Here is a 19339-nt window from a genome sequence, read left to right as displayed (position 1 = left end):
GGAGGGTAAAGGTTTTATCCTATCTCACCACCCACAGACGGCATCCTCCAAGGCCGCCTCTCCAGATGATGGGACATCTGGTGGGGTGGGCTTTGGCGGGCGCAGTGGGTGACGTCGGACATAGCCTAGAAGATCACTGCATCTTTCTCCCCTTGGAACCCCTTGCCCCATTCTCTGCTATAACCCAAGCGATGGGTGAACAGGTTCTGTAGGAGAAAACTGACAAATCACAGAGGCCAAGATTTAAAGCATTTTTTATTGCCAAACAGCAGACGAAATTATTTACTTACACATAAGCAGCCAGGAATTGAGTGCTAAATCCCTAAGCTTCAGCTGGGTCCCGTCTCAGTAAACTGAGCTCAAAGAATTGTGTTCTTATTCCCAAACCTCTCCAGCACTTTTTTTTAAGGCACGCTCCCCCCACATCTTTCAGGATGGGGGACCTATTGTCAGAGTCTCTGACAGGGAGATCTTTCTAGGGAAGGCTGTTTTTCTAATTCCAGCACGGCTGCTGACTAAACTCTGATAATCTGCCAATAGACTGCTGATGGCAGAGCAATCTAGTTCCTGTTTAGGATGCCAAAAATCAGGAAGCCAGAGCTGTACACAACTTCTCACGTGTACTCTGGCCTCATTGACACCCTACCTGCACCTTGAATGTAGAAATTCTCTGAGCGGTTGACCTTCCTGATATGTCCGTCCCAACTGGCACTACAGAATTCCAAGTGGCAGCCTACCTGGTTCTAAATCTGGGGGCTGGAAGGATCCTTGAAGGATCATTTGGGCCACTCCCCTGCCTTCAGCCACCTGGGTAATGGCATAATCTCAAAGTCCTCCCTAGAAAGGGTTGTCACGGCCTTCCCTGAGTTTATGATGCCTTTCTATAGCCAGCCCTCTACCTCAGTGAAAGGGGGAGATTGATGTTAACCTGTCTGACAAAGTTTGTGGGAACAAATGACTAGACAATAAAATAGTTTACACGGTTCAAGCCCCATCAAAGAGCGCGAGAGCTCTGCATGGGAGCGAGCAGCAAAGAGGCTGAGTGTCAGCAATAAACCGTGTTTTCCTGGGAAAAGGAATAAACATGCAGGAGCTTCAGCCTCGACTTGCACAGTCAATTTTTCTGAATAGTTCCCAGTTTTGTGCACTGGGCTGGCTTGGCAATTAAGTGCCTTGATCTGCAGAAGGAGGGTGGGCTGGGGAGATGAAGCACTTGAAAATGATGAGCTGGAAGGGAGGCAAGGTCTGGGAGCGAGGGCTGTACACAGAATCACAGAGCTCATAAGGTTGCAGCAGGGTGTGAGCGTGAGGGGACATTGTTCACGCTGGCGGGGCTGGCAGGGGGGCTGGCAGAGCCAGGGGTGGGGAAGGAAGGCTGACGGAACCAGGGATGTCTCCAAGACAAGACAGCTGAGGAGCCCGGGTGGGGATGGGGGCATCGGGCAGCTGTGCCAGGCTGTGCTGGAAGGACTGGACAGCTCAAGGAAGAGACAGCAGTTTCTGTGGAGCGTGCATGCAGGCCGGGGCAGCTGGCACGCCCAGAGGACACGTTAGAGCAGCTCTGCAGATTTCCAAGAGCCATTTGGCTGACAAGAACCTATTTGGCCCACCAAGTTACTATTCTGTCTACCCGCCTTCCCCAGCCCACCCTTTCCCTGCCCGCCAAGCCCCACAATGCTACCCTGCAGCCCCCATAGTCACTCTGTTCACGACACATGGACATCTGGCTGGAAAACTAGCCCAGATGCCCCCTCAGGAATGGACCCCAAAGGTAACAGCCACCACTAGAGCCCAGCCTGATTGCCAAGGCTCTGCCACACGGCCAAGACTCAGCTCCAGGAGGGTGCCCTGGGCCCTGGGAGAGATGTCGACAGTGAGGAGCAGGGCCTGAACAGGCTGGGAGGGAAGCAAGCCTCGGCCAACTGTGCCGTCAGAGAGCCGCAGTCCCTGGAGCCAAGGCGCACAGCACCCATCTGCCGGCGGGACCAGAGAGCCGCCCGTTTGCAAAAGAACAAATCGAGGTCCAGAGAGGAGAAAGGACCTGCCCAAGGTCACACAGGAGGTTTACAGAGACACTAGCACTCAGAGCCCCGGCCGCTGATACCTGAACTACCAGAATCAGCTGACCTTTCAAACGATCTCCAGCTTGAGAATCCTGCACCAGCATGCAAGACGGGAGGGGCTGGTGAAGAAGGAAGAGGCGCACCCCCCAGAATCGCGGCCCCAGGGACTGGCCCTCTGGACTTCAATTGCGACTCTCGGTTTTTCTGATTGAAACAGCTGCCTGCCCTGGGCTGCTCAGGGAAGCAGGGGGGTTGGCCCGGGCATCCCGGGCTGCAGGGCGGGCAATCGTGAAGCCCACACCGAGCTGTCGGGCTCCGTGGAAGGGGGAGGGGAGGCATCCTCTCCAGACTCCCGATTCCGCCGCCGGGCGCCTCTCTGCTGGGTCACAGTGCCATCTAGCGGCCAGCGCGCCCGCTCTCGGGGGACTCGAGGGTCCCTGGAGGGCGGCATAGCCCGAGCCTCCCATGCAGAGTTGGGCAGCGGGAAGCCCACTCCCTGGTGGTTCCTGGTTCTCCTAGCCCCGGCTTCCCCAGCTGCCTGCAGCCTTTTGTAGCCTGAGCTGCCCTGCATGGGAATCCTAAGAACTAGTTCTCCCCATGACCGAGAGTCTGTCAGGAACTCGAGGGAACCAAGAGTTTTGCCGCTGCCTCTATGGCCCCCCAATGATCTCAGACATGTCCCCAGGCCTCTCGGAGCACCTTAAATTAGCCCTCTAGCGGAGCTGCTAAGTAGCCAGGATCTGGAGCCAGAGTGCTGGGTGCAGATCTTGCTTCCACCATGTCCTCCTGCCCAGGCAATAGAGAGCAACTTATTAACCTCTCTGGGCCTCAGTTTTCTTGCCTGCAAAATGGGAATATTAAAAGAGGTAAATATAGGGCATGCCTGGCGCAGGGCCTGGCACACAGACAGTACATACAAGTGTAGCGGACATCAACAGCCTCCAGTGAGGTTCTGACAGAGGGATGCTGGTCATTTCCTGAGTGCGGGGAGCACAGCCATGTGCTTTGTTGCTTAGTTGTGCCTGATGCTTTGCGACCCCATGGGCTGCAGCCCTCCAGGCTCCTCTGTCCATTGCCAGGGTGGATCCCAACCCGTGGATCGAACCAGGTCTCCTGCACTGCACGTGAATTCTTTACTGTCTGAACACAGAAGGAAGCACAAAGCAAGCAGGACCAGCCCCTGCCCTGGAGGTATTCTCCATGTGTCTACTCGGCGTGTCCTCCAGGGCCCAGGTGTGGGCATCTTTAGCCCTATTCCCACTGGAATCCACCCATTTTCCCTTCTTCCCTCTGGACCCAGCCTCTCCCCAGCCTCTACTTCCTCAGAGGACCTCTGCGACTTGGCCTCACCCTTTTAGGGAGCATCTGTCCAGGCTGCAAGGTGATGATTAAAGAAGCCCTGAAAGAAACTTGGAAAGAAAATGAAGGTGGATTTACAGTGTTGGGTGGAGAGTTTTGCTGTTGGCTGGGAGCAGTGTAGAACAAAGCAGCGGGCAGATCTGATTTATAGAAAGTCATTATTGGAGGAGACAGAGATGCCTAAAGCCCAGCTGAGGCCTTCTGGCGGATCCCCACTAGCCAGCTCCAGAGAAGGGGCAGTAGCCTGGGGACCTCAGAGCCTCCTGGGTTCCCAGGCGGGTGCTAGCCTTTCGGTGGGAGTGCAGCCAAATGTGTCAGCTGGGGACAGGCAAGGCTAGAGTGACAGACTCCTCAGCCAGGGCCTGGGACCCCCGGGGAGCACAACCACAGGCCTGCCAGGGGTACCCAAAGCCCCAGCCAACAGAGTGTCAGATGCATCAGATGATTGACAAGAAGGGACATCGTTTTTTTATTTAAAGCAAGCACAGATGTATTACAGAATACAAATGCAATCTTGGTATTCATTTTCTTCAGCTAAAACAACTGAGTTTTATTTTAATGTCGAGCTTATTATGGCTGGCCATTCTGGGGCTTTATCAGAGTACAGACCCCTCTTCTAGGCAGAGGGAACTCGAGTAGAAATGTTTGAGAGCACCCTGTGGGGAGAGAGTGGCTCTGAAGTCACTCAGGCATGGGTTTCAGCTATGATCCATTGCCCCCTAGCTGAGATTACGCCTCTGCGAGCTTTGGTTTCCTCACCTAGAAAATGGTGAGGTGGGTGGATCACACAAAACCTAGGACACGGGACTGAACCACAGAGCATCTCTTCCTGCCCCTCCTTGAAATAGCCTCTTCCAGCCCTGCCTGGGGGCAGGGCAGGGGCGCACACAGAGGAGAAGGACTTTGCTCCTGCACCCACCAGGTGCCCAAGGTTTGGAAATCCCCACCCAGCAGACAAGTGATGGGGGTTGTCCTCCTGCCCCTCCCCACCCCCTCAGTCTTCTTCAGGGACAGGCTGGAGGGATTAGGGACGAGTGGGAATACCCTTGTCTAACACCCTCCATCCTGGCACACTTAGAACCCTTCCCAGCGCCTGGATGGCTCTCACAGGGTCAGGGGTAGCAACACCAGCCCCAACACCATATTATTGTGTTAGAAGCTTCAGGAGATTTGGGCTGTTACCATCCTGTCCTTCTCACACTCCCTTCTCCAACACACACACACACACACACACACACACACACACACAGTTCATTCCTCCACCCCTTCATGTACCACTGCTTTGCTACTCTTTTAATATCTTGGACGTTCTTGGCAGCCTGCAGGCCTTAGCGTCCACTGGAATCATTAATCAGCAGAATAATCCCACAGGTCCAGGTTCCTTGTCTAACAGCCTCACTGCAGAGCCTCCACAGTACGGACTGTGAATGGGCCCAGGAATCCACTCCCAGCCACACTTATCCTGAGGTCCAGCTTGGAGGATGCCCTGAAAAGGAGAGCTGGGAGGAGCCTTGGAGACCTTCTCACACCACCCCCACACCATTTCACAGGAAGGGAGACCAGTGCCTGGAGGGCACACTCCCCAAGTTCCTGCCACTCCAGGCAGTCCCTGGAGGCTCTTCCTTAGCACAGCGAATCCCCTGCCTTTTCATCCCGGCCCCTCTGCTGTACTGTTTGGGGTGGTGCAGCCATGCCCCCAACTTCCTACAACCACCCTTTGCCTTCCCCACCCTCAACCATGAGGGCTGCCCTTATGTGGTTTGAGAGATGGATTGTTGTTGTTCAGTTGCCCAGTCTTGTCCGACTCTTTGCGACCCCATGGACTGAAGCACGCCAGACCTCCCAGTCCCTTGCCATCTCCTAGAGTTTGCCCAAGTTCACGTCCATTGAGGCGGTGACGCCATCCAGCCATCTCATCCTCTGATGTCCTCTGCATCTAAATTGGACTTGGTTCTGCGTCTCCCAAGTGTGGGGTTCAGAGGTTTAGGGGTGCAGCTCTTAAGGGTGAGCAAGGCTTGCCCCATGGGCACAGAGCCACAGAGCTGGTCATCAAGGGGTGCCAGAAACCAACCGGAGAAAGAGGGGTCCACAGGGAAGCATTTTCCCCTTGATCCTCTCTCCCGCCCAGTCTGGTGGGCAGAGTGAGAAGCCTTCAGGGAGGGGTGGGGAGGGAGCCGCATTCATACTCAGCAGCAGAACAAGGAGGTCTTTGAAGCTTGAGAATGTTAGCAAAATAAAGGGATATTATTCTCCCAGCAGGTGGGAAATAGTGGCACTAATGAGTCTGTGGCACTTGACGTTTTTCCAAGGTACCTTCCAAATACCAGCTCACTTAATACTTATGACAGCCCGAGAAGGGGTTATCATTATCAGTCTCGAGTTATAGGTGAGAAGCCAGATGCCTGGAAAGGCTCAGTGACATGCCCAAGGTCACACAACTCGAACTTCCTGACCACCCCCCATCTTTCCCACCACCAATGTGCCTCTCTAGCCCCAACTGCAGAGCTGCATGCCTCCAAGAAAACATTCTGGCCTCAAGTATAAAGGAATTAATTGATGTAAAGTGGAGTTTAATCATTTTCCAAGGCTGAAGAAAGATGTTCCTAACTGCCCTGGGGTAGTCCCATAGGGTGTGTGCTAAACCTCAGAGGTCACGAAACAGGATGGGTATGACAGAGAAGACGGGGCAAAGTCAGGAAAAGAGCTATGGGAGAGGGCAAGGTCTAGGCAAAAGATACTTGCTAAATAACGGGCCTCTGTCATTGACCAGGCATGGAGTGGGAGGGTCAGGCTACGCTTAAGATGAATGGATTTTATTGGTCTGAAGAGCCCTTACACGATGGACCTGGGAGTAGCGTTCCCCTTTCGGCCTCAGAGAGGGGTGCAGGTACCTGGCTGCCCCTGCTTCAGATCTCCTTAGACCCTCCATCCTGAGTCTGCTATGGCTGGTGCTCAGGAGGCTAGCTCCCTGTCAACTCACCTGCTCCCCAACTGTATGGTGAACTTGCCAAGAAGGAGTTGTGGGTAACATCTCTGTTATGGTCCAGTTGCCATGGCAATAAATTGTCACTAATTAGTAGTGTGGTTACCATGGCAATTTTCTAGTAATTACAGGTTACAAATGGTGCAAGGCTTCAACCCAACCCAATTAGTTAATTAGAAAGATTTAGAAATTTGTCCAAGAGGGAAATAACCTGCTTCGGAGAAAATGAAGGGAATGTGTCACAGCTTGGGAGTCAGAGGCAGAGAGGAAACTGGAGGATGCTGGAGCGGGGGGAAGAAGGATGGAGTTGCAGGGCAGCAAGTCCTGGAGCCCCACCTGGAATTGTTGGGGGTCCAGACAAGATGGAGGATTTCTCACCAAAGCCAGCTCCTGGGCTGGAGTCTGGCAAGACAAGGGCAGGACCAGCAACCACTTAGCGGCAACTCCTTGAACGGGCAGAAGAGGTGCCCAGGTAGTGGCCTAGCACTCTCCCTGCTGACTTAGGAAAAGAAAAGCATCCGAAAGCCCCATGCGTGGCTCTCCTAATGAAAATGCCTGGCCTGTGCAACTTGGATGACACGCTCTGAAAGCATTGTGGATTCAGGGGCTCTGTTTTCACGAGGCTGGGGCTCTCCTTGAGAGTTAATTAGATTACCTGGGAGGAATCAGGAGACACAGGGCCCAGAGTGTGTTAACAAGGAGCCCCACAATGACCCTTGTAGCAATGCCATTTGCCCCAGTCTGTTCCCCGAGCAGGCCCCTGGTGGGCAGGCTCCGCAGGTGAGAAAGGCTCCATGATTCCCTCCAAGGACAAATCTCAGGAGAGAAGGGCCTGGGGACCAAGAGAACCTCCATCCCAAATTCAGTTCAGTTTAGTCCCTCGTCGTGTCTGGCTCTTTGCGGCCCCATGGACTGCAGCATGCCAGGCTGCCCTGGCCATCGCCAACTCCTGAGCTTGCTCAAACTCATGCCCATCCAGTCGGTGATGCCATCCAACCATCTCATCCTCTGCCGTCCCCTTCTCCCACCTTCAATCTTTCCCAGCATCAGGGTCTTTTCAAATGAGTCAGTTCTTCACATTATTCATAGCAGAAGCCTCTGCCTTGTCTGGAGGTGGGCTAATGAGGGGGCTTGGCTCAGCATCACTCAGGTCCACTGAGCTCTCATTTATTCATCTTTAAAAACCACATTCTTCTGAGTGCCCTAATAAGCTGCTGTGATTGTACTGAACAGCCCTTCAGAGCGGTACTTTCCAGACTTTCCTGTGCACATAAACCACCCGAGGATCCTGTTGGATGCAGGTCCTGGTTGGGTGAGTAGGCGCCTGAGATTTTGCATCTCTGACAAGCTCACAGGTGACACCCCCGCAGCTGGTCCACGAGGCTGTAGGGCTCACAGAGACCTTTCAGAGCATTTGATCCTCTTAGTTTTCTCACCTCATTTGATCCTCTCAAAAGGCCTGAAAGAGAAAAGGCAGGGCACACTATCCGCATTCTATAGATGAGAATACGGAGGCTAACCAGGCAGCATGAATTGCCCAAGGTCAAAAAAGCCGAGCTGGGACTAGAACCCATGTCCTGGTCGTGGTCAAGCTATTTCCTGCCCTGAACTTGGGGTGGGGGTGGGGCAGAGGGAAGGCTTTCAGGGCTTTATTTGAAACTCATAGGTTGGGGGTGGTTTGTTCAAGACATCTTAAGATTGAGCTTGGTGACATGTCCACATCGATCTTGGGCACTTCAACCCTAACATAGGGCTGGTTTTCTTTCTTTTTGTCCTTAAAAAATATATACCTTATTGGATTTTTTCCTTTCAAACTGCAGAAGCAATTCTTGTTGCAATAAGCCAAACAATACAGACATTCCCCAAAAAAGGCAGCCAGTGTGAATAGCTCAGGGTGTGGCCTTCCCCACTTTTTCCAAAACTCAAGAGCAAGTTTGCACAAACATATATTCAGGAATATCATTTGTTTTCCTATTAAAAATAAAAACAGGATCATATGATACTATTACTTGGCAAATTGCTTTTTCATTTAACAATATGTCATGGGCATTCCTCCAAGTCAATATTATGGATCTACACAGTCTTTTTAGCAGCTGCAGACTAGGCCGTCATACGGATGCACTGTAATCCATTCAGCATCCCTGTTGATGGACAGGCAGGCAGGTGTTCGCATCTGTTTCCTACATCAGTCTAAGCAAATGAGGCCTCCTTGTACCTGTGCCTGGAACCTATTTCTCTAGGTCCTTAGAATGGGAACACAGCCAGTATCATGACCAGCATATGTGCCATCAGGGTAAGGCAGGGGGCTGTCAGCAACTCTGTGACTTAATCTAAATGCTGTTGGCAGAGGTGAGTTTAGGAGTAGGATTTAGTCACCGAAGGGAAAAGCTGTGCGTGGTGACCTGTGTTCCTCAACTCAGGGACTCATTCCATGGGCACTAAGTGACTCTGTCTTGCTCCTCACTTGCCTCACCAGCAGTGCAGCCACCCACCCCGTCGGTTTACGGAACTGTGAGCCCAGCTCTGGGCTCCAGGAAATATCAGAAATATCAGAATCCCCCTCCCCAGGCTCCTTGTGGCATCACCATCGCAGCTTCTCCAGGGCCCCCCGCCTGCCACCAAGGCCTCCCCCGTCCTCTACATGGGCCTGGGGCTTTGATTCTTCCACTTAGTGAAGATCAATGTCCTCTCCAGGGGGCCGGGGCGTCAGCGTGGGTCCCATCCTCAGCAGCAGTGCCTCGGATATCTTCTGCGACAATGAGAACGGGCCCAACTTCCTCTTCCACAACCGGGGTGACGGCACTTTTGTGGATGCTGCGGCCAGCGCTGGTGAGTGCAGCCTCTGCCTGTGCGCCCCACCCCCACCCCACAGGGGCTCTGGGCTGCCCTGCTCCCTCCAGGCCCCACAGGCCCCAGGGAGAGAGAGGGACTAGTCACCATCTGCACAGCTAATGTTGCGTGTCACCTGTAATCCCACATCCATTTTAAACATTCAGCTCAATCCAGTGACCATTAATTGAACCCCTGCTAAGTGCCAGGCTAGTGCTAAGAGCTGGGGACCCTGACTTGAATAAGATCACCCTACCCCACTCTCACCCCCTATATACAAGGCACTGATGATCTAGAGGGGGAAACAGACAAATAAATGAATAGCTATAATAAGAAGCAGAGTAAAATCCACCCAAAATAGTATTCCAGGCTCCCAGCTCTGCTCCCCTCTCTCCCGTTGTGCTCACCTGTCCTCTGCCTCAGGGCCTTTGCACCTGCCAGTTCCCTCTCCCTTCTGTCCCTGCAGAACTTCTATTGGTCCCTCAATATTCATTCAGATATTGTCTGTGAAGCCTTTCCAGCCTCCCTATGTGCTGCCTGGCTGAGACTGGAATCCCCCTCCTCTGTGTTCCCACTGCCCTTGTGAGTACCACTCACTCAGGCTCCTACACCACGGTGACCATCTGTCTGTATCTGCAAGGACTGGGACACATAATAAAAGCTTGTGGACATAATCAGTCTGCCCTTCAGCTACTTCTCCCCACCTGGTACCTCCCCTACTCGCCTTGCCCAGGAATGGGAGGTCTGATTTCTCCTCCTCTTAGTATAGCAACAAGCTCCAGTCTCCAGGAGAAGAGGGGAGCGGGGATGTAGACACATAGATCAAAGGTCCTACAAGCTCCAGCTAGTGCTGACAGCTAACATCCAATCCCTGAGCAGGTACCAATCCATTCTCTGTGACAACTGCCCTTCCAGCGCTCTGCTCCAGAGTTCCCATTTTGAACACCCCACCAACGCATCCTTGCAGCTGATCAGCTCCCCTTATCTCCTTCTCCGGGCAAAGCTAAAGGTGGAGGCAGCTCCCCAGCCTGTCTTCCCACCCAGCTCACCTGCTGTACACTCCGGCAGCAAATTTTCTCCTTGCTGAGAAATCATAAAATGAAGGGGAGGTGGTGGTGGAGAAAACCGAGAGGACTTGATAAGGTGTTAAAGAGATGGAAGCAGAGGTGAGCAAACAAGTTGGAGTGGGGGAAGGTATCAGGCGGGAAGAGAGAGGAAAGGTGCTAGGCCCGTAATTGAAAGTCAGAGTGATTGCAGGGGTTTAACAAGACATGTCAAGAGGGCATTCATCACCCAAACAGATGCTGCTCTGAAGTGCAGCCTGGCACCGATTATTCCTGTGAAAGGGAACCAACTCCTTGTCAAGGTGCCTTGTAGATAGGAGAGAAATGGGCCAATGCAGAAGGCCACCAACATTAGGGCTGGGGCGTTTCGTGGAGAATTAACAGGGTATTAATCCTAGAGGTTGGGGGTTGCCCGCATTCTTTTGAAAGCCCTCTTTCTCAAACGGGGGTCTCCCTGCCTCTTCTGCCTGACCCCCACCCATTCTCTAAATCCTTCCCTCCCCCAAGAGGATGATCAGCCTCTAAGGCTCCCAAGACAGATCCCACCTTGCCTTCTCCTGGCCCCCATCTCAGGATCTCCGTGTTCACAGCTGGCAAGAGCTACCTGTGTCCTGGTCCGTGATCCCCACCCCCCATCATACTGTCATTTCACCTGCCAATGGCAGTTTGTCCTCCCAAAGACTCAGCGTGGGTGTTTAGAGCTGGCCTCCTCTGCCTCTCAGCTGTGCCCTTGGCCTGAGGGACTGTGTCTGCCAGAAGCAGCCAGGAGGTCAGGCCACCCCTCTGGGCAGAGCCACCCTCTGTCCTCCCCAGGGATCAGCTCAGTCCCACTGGCCCCTGGCAGATGCAGGCACAGCACAAACAGGTGATGCTGGACACACAAGCTTCCCCCACAGATCTCACAAGGCAAACTGTGGTTTTCTTAGTCATGGAGCAGTTATTTCCTCTGCTGTCACCGAAGTCCCTGGTTGCCTTCTGTCAAATTATTTATGTCTCTCCATTCAGTAAGTATTTACAGAAAACTGCCAGATCACCACAGACACTGAGATAGATGCTGTGGGAACACAGATGAGCAAGAAGACAGACCCTGACCTCATGGAGCAGAAGGTCTAGTAGAAAAACTGGACCCTGCAATGGAACAAGATTGCACCTGTGATCCACACAACAGAGGAGAATGGGAGGCAGTTGGGATGAATACCAGGGTGGGTGGGAGGGGCTGTTTTTATGGGAGTGATCAGGGAAGGCTTCCCTGAGGAGGTGACATTATAGCTGAGAGCAGAAGAGAAACAAGGAGCCAGGTAACCATGAGCTGGGGAAAGAGCATTCTAGGAGAAGAGACCAGCTTAAGCCAAGGCCCAGAAGCTGAAAAGAGCTTGGTTCATTTGTGGAATGAAAGGAACCCTGTATGACTGGTGCATGTGAGGAAGGCGACATAAAGACAGATAAGGTGGGCAGGAATTTGAACTTGACTCAAGAGCACTGGGGAATCACTGAGATTTAAGCAAAAGAGTGATAATCAACTCAATGTATCCCCATGTCAGGGGTGGCGGGGACGGCTTTAAGTCCTCCAGGATCTCCACAGTTCTCCTTCCCCAAAGTCATGCTACCCCAAAATCAAGTAAAAAGTAGTACTTTCCGGGCAAAGGCATCCTGAAAACAAGTCTCTGGTTCTCTCTGCAACCAGACGGCTTCCCCCCTTCTACCCCTGTGGAGGGATCAGGACACAATGAGGTTCACCCTTCCTGGTTGTTCTCCACACACCCCCACCCCCACCCTCAACCCCTGACAAGGCGAGTGTCTGTGGGGCCTACAGGGCTGCCCTGAGGGCTCCTGCCCTTCCTCCTAGGTGTGGACGACCCCCACCAGCACGGACGCGGAGTCGCCCTGGCAGACTTCAACCGTGATAGCAAAGTGGACATCGTCTATGGCAACTGGAACGGCCCCCACCGCCTCTACCTGCAGATGAGCGCCCACGGGAAGGTCCGCTTTCGGGTAAGAAGGGGCCTCTCTCCCACTTCCCCACCCTCTATCCCCCCGTGACTCCCACCAGGGTGAGCAGGCTCTGCAGAGCCTGGGGGCAGGGTGGCCACAGTGAAGGTGACATCCGGCCAGCCCGGGCTGCTGTGCTGTCCGTAGTGTCCAGAGCATGGTCATTAGCAGAGAAAAGAGAGCAGCCCCCAAGGTGGGAGTCAGGGCAAAGGCCCCATGAGAGGGGTTTCATTGTCTGAATTGGGAGCGCTTCTCCCATAGCCCGGGCCTGAGCATTTCAAATCAAGGCTCAGGCCAAGGGTACAGTGGGAGTAGGGGTCGGGGTAGGTTGAAGTCATAGAGCTCCCAACAGCTGCCCGCTCTGGCCAAATAGCAGGTGGTGGGCAAGGTGACATCAGACCCCTCTCTGTGCCCCCTCCCTGAGCTATCAATGGTCTGTGATGCCAAGAATTCTTCAGAAAGGCTGTTCAGTGGCAGGAAGGGAGGTGCCACCAGGCTAATGAGCTTGGGATTGGGCCTTTCTCGGGGAAGGTGATGCAGGGCATGGGACAGTAGAGACGCTTTCCAGGAGTCAGGATGGCTCTGGAGGTATGTAGTCTTGCCAAAAACCCCCAAGGGAGCAAGAAACTTGATGATCCCAGAGAAGTCTCCATGGACCTTCTCTCTGAGGGACCACCACAAGCCCCCTCTCTGAAGGTAGCCACCTAGGCATGCTCAGGCCCAGCACTCTCTCCCTGCAGAGGCGTGAGACCCAGGCTGTCTGGGTGGGGAGGAGGGACACCCTGAACTCGGGACAGCTGATCCTAGGATCGTGGGTGATTTTCATCTCTGTTCAGCTTTTTATTCTAACACAGGTTCGCAATCAGGGGTGATTTTGTCCCCACCCCAGGACATTTGATGATGTCTGGGGACATTATCAGTTGTCACAGGTGGGATCAAGTACTACTGGCATCTCTTATGCAGCAGACTGGGTGCTGCTAAACATCCTATGAGGCACTGGAGAGTCCGCAACAAAGAGTGATCCAGCCCCAAATGTCAGCCAACCCTCTCGACAGCCCAGCCCAGGTCACAGGAGCAGTGATAATAGAGGCCCCATTTATCAAGTGCCTTCTGTGTGCCAGGAGCTGTGCTAAGCATCTTACATACATTATCTTGGAAGCCCAGGCATCCAGCTGGGGCAACCCCAAGGGGCCTATGTAGGTTTCCATTTTTACAGAATCAATAGAATAACGACTTCAAGGTCCTGAGGTCTCTTTGTTACCAGCTCTCGTGGCCCTGTTCAACCCACCCTTGACAGCTGGCCAGGCTCTCAATCAGCCTTGTGACTGCATTGATGGGGACAGCCTCCCTCCCTGGGCAACCCAGAGCAGGCAGCTCCTTCCTGCCACCAGGGGAGAGGGCCTGAAGCAGGAGGCCTGGGGCCAAGGGGCAGGGGGCCACTCCCAGACACCCCCATGGGCCCTTCCTAGTTCTCCCCACATGGGCCCTGAGATTTAGACAGATTTCTAAGTCTTTAAAGGACAAACCCACCTGGAATGGATATTCTGCTCAGAAAAAAAAAAAAAAAGGTCTCCCTACATAGCTCTTCTTCTATTTAAAAGTCAAGTCCCATACACGGGACCCTTTGCCAGGTCCATCAAGGCCCTGTCAGCACTTTGAGGTCCCTGCTGGGCTGTCCTGGGTCTGGGGTCTCCTCATGAGCCCTGGGCAGAGGTGTCTGATCCTGCATGTCCCAAAGTGGATGTCTCAAGAAAAAAAAAAAAAATCAAAAGACTCCAAGAAAAAAGGTAATGGAGACAGCAATACCCAGCTGAAGGCCACCTCTGCCACTTTCCATGAGGCTGACAGCTGGGGCAAGGCCAAGACAGACCCCTCGGGATTCACCTTGAGCCCACTCTGCCAAGCTCTTTACACGCAGTCCTCACAGCCTGAGCAGCTATTACTTATCCCCGTGTTACTAAGGAGGAAGGTGAGATCTGAGGGGTTGAGTAACTTTCCTGAGATCACACAGCGAGTCAGCAGAGAGGCCTGGATTCAATGCACAGGATTTCCCAGGTTCCACCCAGACTGTGCCTCGGCTGTGGAGGAGAAAGGGCACACATTAGAAAGGGCCTCTAGCATTTGGTGTTGGAGCCAGGTGGTGGCCCGGCTCATCAGCTACAACAATGGGCAATTTCCTTCCTCTCCCGGACTGTTACCTTACCTGTGAAATGGGAACGCTCATGTCAGCCCTGCCTCGAGTGACTGATAGGAGGGCCACGTGTGGTCCCGACCAGGGAACAGCAAGGCGCTTCCCTGGTGTGAATTTGGACTGTTCCTCTTACCTTCTTGTTCTCCTACAAGCAGCCTGGGGTTCATGTGGTCCTAAACACAGCACCCTGGGGCCCTTATGGGGAAGATGATAGAGGATGTGCTAGCGTGGGTTTTTATCTTTGCACACAAACAGGCACACACACAAACAGGCACGCACACACAGGCACGTGCACACAGGCACACACAAGGGTGGTGGGAGTTGGCCTCTGGCCCACTCTGTCCACTGACCTGCAGCCCTCTCTCCCCAGGACATCGCCTCGCCCAAGTTCTCCATGCCCTCCCCTGTGCGCACAGTCATCGCTGCTGACTTTGACAATGACCAGGAGCTGGAGGTCTTCTTCAACAACTTCGCCCACCGCAGCTCCTCAGCCAACCGCCTCTTCCGGTAGATGCTTCAGCCCGGCTCGTGGCTACTCACGCTTCGCAGTGGGGTCAGGGAGGAAGGTTTAGGACTCAGAAGAGGAGCTCCAAGGGGAGGGAGGAGGCAGGTCCCCTGGTGAAGGAGCAGAGAAAGGGGAAGGACAGGAATTGAGTGAAAAGTTGAGAGAATGGCAGGAAGCTGGCCTCCTGCTGTTAGCAGAGGGTGGAAATGGGTGGGGGAGGGGGGAACCTGGGCAAAGTGTACACAGAAGCCAGGTTCCGCTCCACCATCCAAAGGAGTCCCAGAGCCACATCTGTTTGGGTGCACCCGGATGAAGCCAATACAGGTGTATTGACTATAGGACTTCTCATAACCTTAACATGACTGTGAGTATCTTACGCTCCGAGGTGGATGGAGTATTCCAAATAGATTTGACCGCAGGGCACTGCTTTCAGAGATTCTGCTCCTGGGATTGGCGCTCTGCAAAATATCCTTTGGGAAATGCTAGATGAGACAATTAGTGGTGGACAAGAATGCAAGCATCTGAGCGCTGCATGTAAGAAGGAGGGGTTAGATTTTCCAAGGCAGCACTTCTCTAATCGGGGCCCAGAGACCACTGGTGTCAGAACCACCTGGAGTGCTTCTTTAAGATACAGAATCCCTAGGCCCAGCCCAGATCTCCCGGATCTGAATCTCCAAGGTTGAGGCCCAGACATCTGTCTTTTTTAACACATATGCTAGGCATGAGGTGATTCTTAGCACATTGAGGTTGGAGAGCTGCTGTTGGGGAACAAACCTCAGGACCCATGTGACCTGAGATGGCCCTGTTCCTGGCCTGAAACATGCTAATGGGCCTCAAGACCATGTGGGGAGAGGGGGTGGCCCAGGGCCTTGGATGCAGGAAATGGGCCGCATCATCTGCTCAGTTCCCCAAGACCCCACCCCCTCCCCCAGGAGGGCCCCCGACTATTAATAAAAGGCAAGGGCTGTGACTAAGCGTGTTTTAAAATATAATTATTAACAAAGCATCAATCCCGACTGGCTGTAATCACCCCCCGAAGGCCCCAGATTTACTAATTAGGTGCCTCGCAAAAAGCTTATTCACAACTTCCAGATTAATTGCAGAAGATCAATTGCTCATTAACAGAGACACTGCTTTCCTTCTCTGGCTAATAAAGTGTCCCTCACCAGGTCCCTTGAGCACCAGAGAGTCTCTGTAGTCCAAGAACCCAGGCATCTCCCCTGCCCGCCTGGCCTCCATCAAATCCCCATCCTCCCTCTGGCCATCCCAAGGGCAGGCCGGCCCAGGCTGTCCACACACATGGTCACCCCCCAGGTCAGTGCATCTGCCTCCACGCAGCAGCAGGAAAGCCACTTCCCAGATACGTGGTTGTGCCCTGAGTCCCTGTGGCAGTGGCTGGGACCACCACTCAGCTGGCAACTCTGGAAGTGGAGCCCCCACCTACCCTACACCAAGCGGGCTTGTCACCTATGGCTGAAATGAACGTGGTGGGCTCCTTGTAGGAGTCACTGGAGATGCAAAACCTTGCTGTGCTTGAGTCCACAAGCCCTTCAGCGATGCCTGGGAAACCAGGGAACTCTTCGCCCACACCAGGTGCTAAACAAGCGTGCAGGGACCCTGTTAATAACGGCAGGACTGCGGGCAGGAGCAAGGCCTCTCCCGGCCAGGCGGGATGTGTGTGGTGGCACCACTTACACGCCTACCTTGCTGCTCTGTTCCCAGGGCTCCACCCCTGCACATTCCCGCTCCTTAGCTGCCATTCTGCGCCCAGGTCCACAGAGCAAGCTGTTGAAAATGCAATTCTGGCCACACCCCTCTTCCTCGTAAACCCCTTAGAAGCCCCCACCGCCACCACCTTCTCGTTGACACATCCCATAGGCTGGCTTTGTCCGAGCCTTGTCACTTTCCATTTCCCAGTTTGCACCTTAGGGTCAGACACCATGAGCTTCCTTCAGTTCTGGGCTGGGCCAGGCCTGGACTCAGGCTGCCCACATCCTCTGCCCCTCTTTCTCTTCTGAGTGACATGGACATCGTTCTGGTCTCAGCTTTGTTGACCTTTCCACTGAGAAGCCTGCCCTGGTTGCCCGAATCTGGGTGAGTTTGCCCAGCTCTGCACTAGAACTTCTGGGCTTTCTCCCCCAGGAACCCTTATATGCATTGTCACCTGAACCCCAGGGTGTCTCTGCCCAGTGGTGACAGAGGTTACAGGACACGAATGGCCAAAGGGACCGTGGGTGCTAGCAGGCTGAGGCATGCACAGCTGCAGCAGGCCGGCACACCCCACAAGGACACTGCCAGGCATGCTGCTCGCTGGCCAGGCTGCACACGCAGGCGTGCTCCATGCAGCTGCCGTGTGTGGACGGAGGAAGCGTCCCAGGGTACGTGCTCTAGCCTACACCCACCCTGCAGTTCTACCAGCCCTCTCTGCCATCCAGCCCCCAGAAGCTCCAGCTCAGGGAACCCTGGCCTGCTCCTAAAAGAAAGCACTGGCCACAGCACAGCCCTCTGGTGACCCTGTGATTTGAGCAACAAGCCCCACCTGCAATGTGTGGGGAGAGTGATAAAGATCCCTCCTGGTTCTTCCCTGACCCTGACCCCAGAACTGCTCCACACAGCCAGGGCAGAGCACCCAAAGCTGCAAGACCCTAACGAGGGAGAAAAATTGGAGAGGAAGCTCAAGGCCATCATCAACATTCAGCTCAAAGTGCAAGAAGAGCAGCATTTTCACAGTGGGCTTGTCTACAGCAAATATTACCGTGATTCAGAATGCAAAATAGAACCCCAGCAACCCAAAGGGACCCTTCCCTCCCTTTTGCCTCCGAAATTCCTCCATGCAGGCCACAGGCATGCACTTGGAGCTTCCCGAGAGCCAGGCACTGTTAGACGCTGCAGGAGATGCAGAGAAGAATACGTGGTCCCAGCCTGCAAAGAACTCAGTCTAACTGGGGAGATAAGATGCATTCATGCAGAGCTTCAGCCCGAGGCAGAGAGGGATAAAGGCCAGGAAAGTGACAGAGGCAGAGCAGGAAGGCACTGCTTCTAGCTGGACGATCAGGGAGGGTGTGGAGGAGGTGGCACTGGAGTGGGGTGGGACCCTGTGTAGCATCCGGAACTGGAAAACCCAGGGCCACATGAAGGAAAGTGAAGGTCAGTTGAAGGTAGCTGCGTCCCTGCCCCTTCTCCATCCATCACCTGCCCTTCCCCAGGCTGTCTATAATTCATCCATTAGAGAAGGAAAAATCAATATTTACCAACATAAATTAAAACCCGAGAAAGGCACGGCCAGGGTGTACACAGGGTCTGTGAGCAGACTGGCTCTGTCGGTGTGCAGGTGGCGGGGTCTCAGGGTGCTCAGAGCACAGAAAATGGAGTTAGTGGACTCCCAGGTCCAGAGGGCCCACTGGGGCTTTGCCACGTGTGGTCACCCATGAACCGCCTTTCTCCTCTCCTGCAGCATCATCCGCAGGGAGCACGGCGACCCCCTCATCGAGGAGCTCAACCCTGGCGATGCCTTGGAGCCTGAAGGCCGGGGCACAGGTGAGGACACCTGAGGGCTCCAGCCTGCTATCCTCCAGCTCAGCACTGCCCTTAGCAGGGATGCTGCAGCAAGCCTCATAGCCTGGCTTGTCCTGTCCCCACCCTCCCTGAAGGCTGAGATCCCCGGGGTGGGAGCGGGGAGGGGCCTGGGAGTGCCAGGCTGGAAGCAGAGGAGGGAAAGGTCCATTCTCCCAGCCCCGGGGCTGTGGGGTCACAGGTGTTGGCAGCCGTGGGCAGTAGTGTCCCTGCTGATGCTGTGCCGGGAGGGGGGTTAAGGAGAGGCTGGGGGTCCTGCAGTCTGACCCCTGCTGGCATTCAGTCTGGTGGCAGAGAAAGAGCACTGGATCAGGAGGCCTAAGACCCGGCCCTGCCATTGTCATTGTCTTGGAGAAGGTGCTCCATCTTCTGGGTCTTGTTCTCCACACCCATGAAATGGGGATAACTGCACGTGCCTTCTTCATGTCTCTGGGTTGTAATGAGGACGAAAAGGAGACTAGTATATGCAAACACGTGATAGATTGATTAAAAAAACCTGTGCACATGTCTATATTGTGTATAACAGACCAGACAGAAGCCCTCATCGTCCAAGTTGTTTGTACCCACACTCTCCTTGCAAAAGTCCAGTGGAATGAAAGGGACCTCCGCCCGATTTCCACAAATTCCTATCACGAGCAGATATTAGAAGGAGAGGAGCTTCATGGTCCAGCCTTCATGGCCCAGTGCTGCGCTCTTTCCTTCACACCCAGGGTGTGGACTGGCCCAGGTTAGGAGCCCTTCTCCTGTTGGTCTCCTGGCCGATGGCCAGACTGAAATCTGTGC

The 19339-nt window shown here is 54.0% G+C and overlaps 1 protein-coding gene across 3 annotated transcripts in view; it reads left to right on the top strand.

Moving 5' to 3' along the window:
- The window catches only part of CRTAC1 (cartilage acidic protein 1), a 147735-nt gene that overhangs the window by 110224 nt on the left and 18172 nt on the right, over positions 1-19339 (top strand). For all 3 annotated transcript variants that reach the window (XM_027960229.2, XM_042238487.1, XM_027960226.1), the window contains exons 6-9: positions 9100-9234; positions 12145-12290; positions 14849-14985; positions 18438-18520. In XM_027960229.2, the coding sequence (XP_027816030.1) occupies positions 9100-9234; positions 12145-12290; positions 14849-14985; positions 18438-18520 (501 nt within the window). The remainder of the gene's footprint in view (positions 1-9099; positions 9235-12144; positions 12291-14848; positions 14986-18437; positions 18521-19339) is intronic.

The sequence above is a fragment of the Ovis aries genome, chromosome 22, assembly GCF_016772045.2.
Source record: "Ovis aries strain OAR_USU_Benz2616 breed Rambouillet chromosome 22, ARS-UI_Ramb_v3.0, whole genome shotgun sequence".
Taxonomy (NCBI): Eukaryota; Metazoa; Chordata; class Mammalia; order Artiodactyla; family Bovidae; genus Ovis; species Ovis aries.
This window is presented reverse-complemented; position numbering and strand designations above follow the sequence as displayed.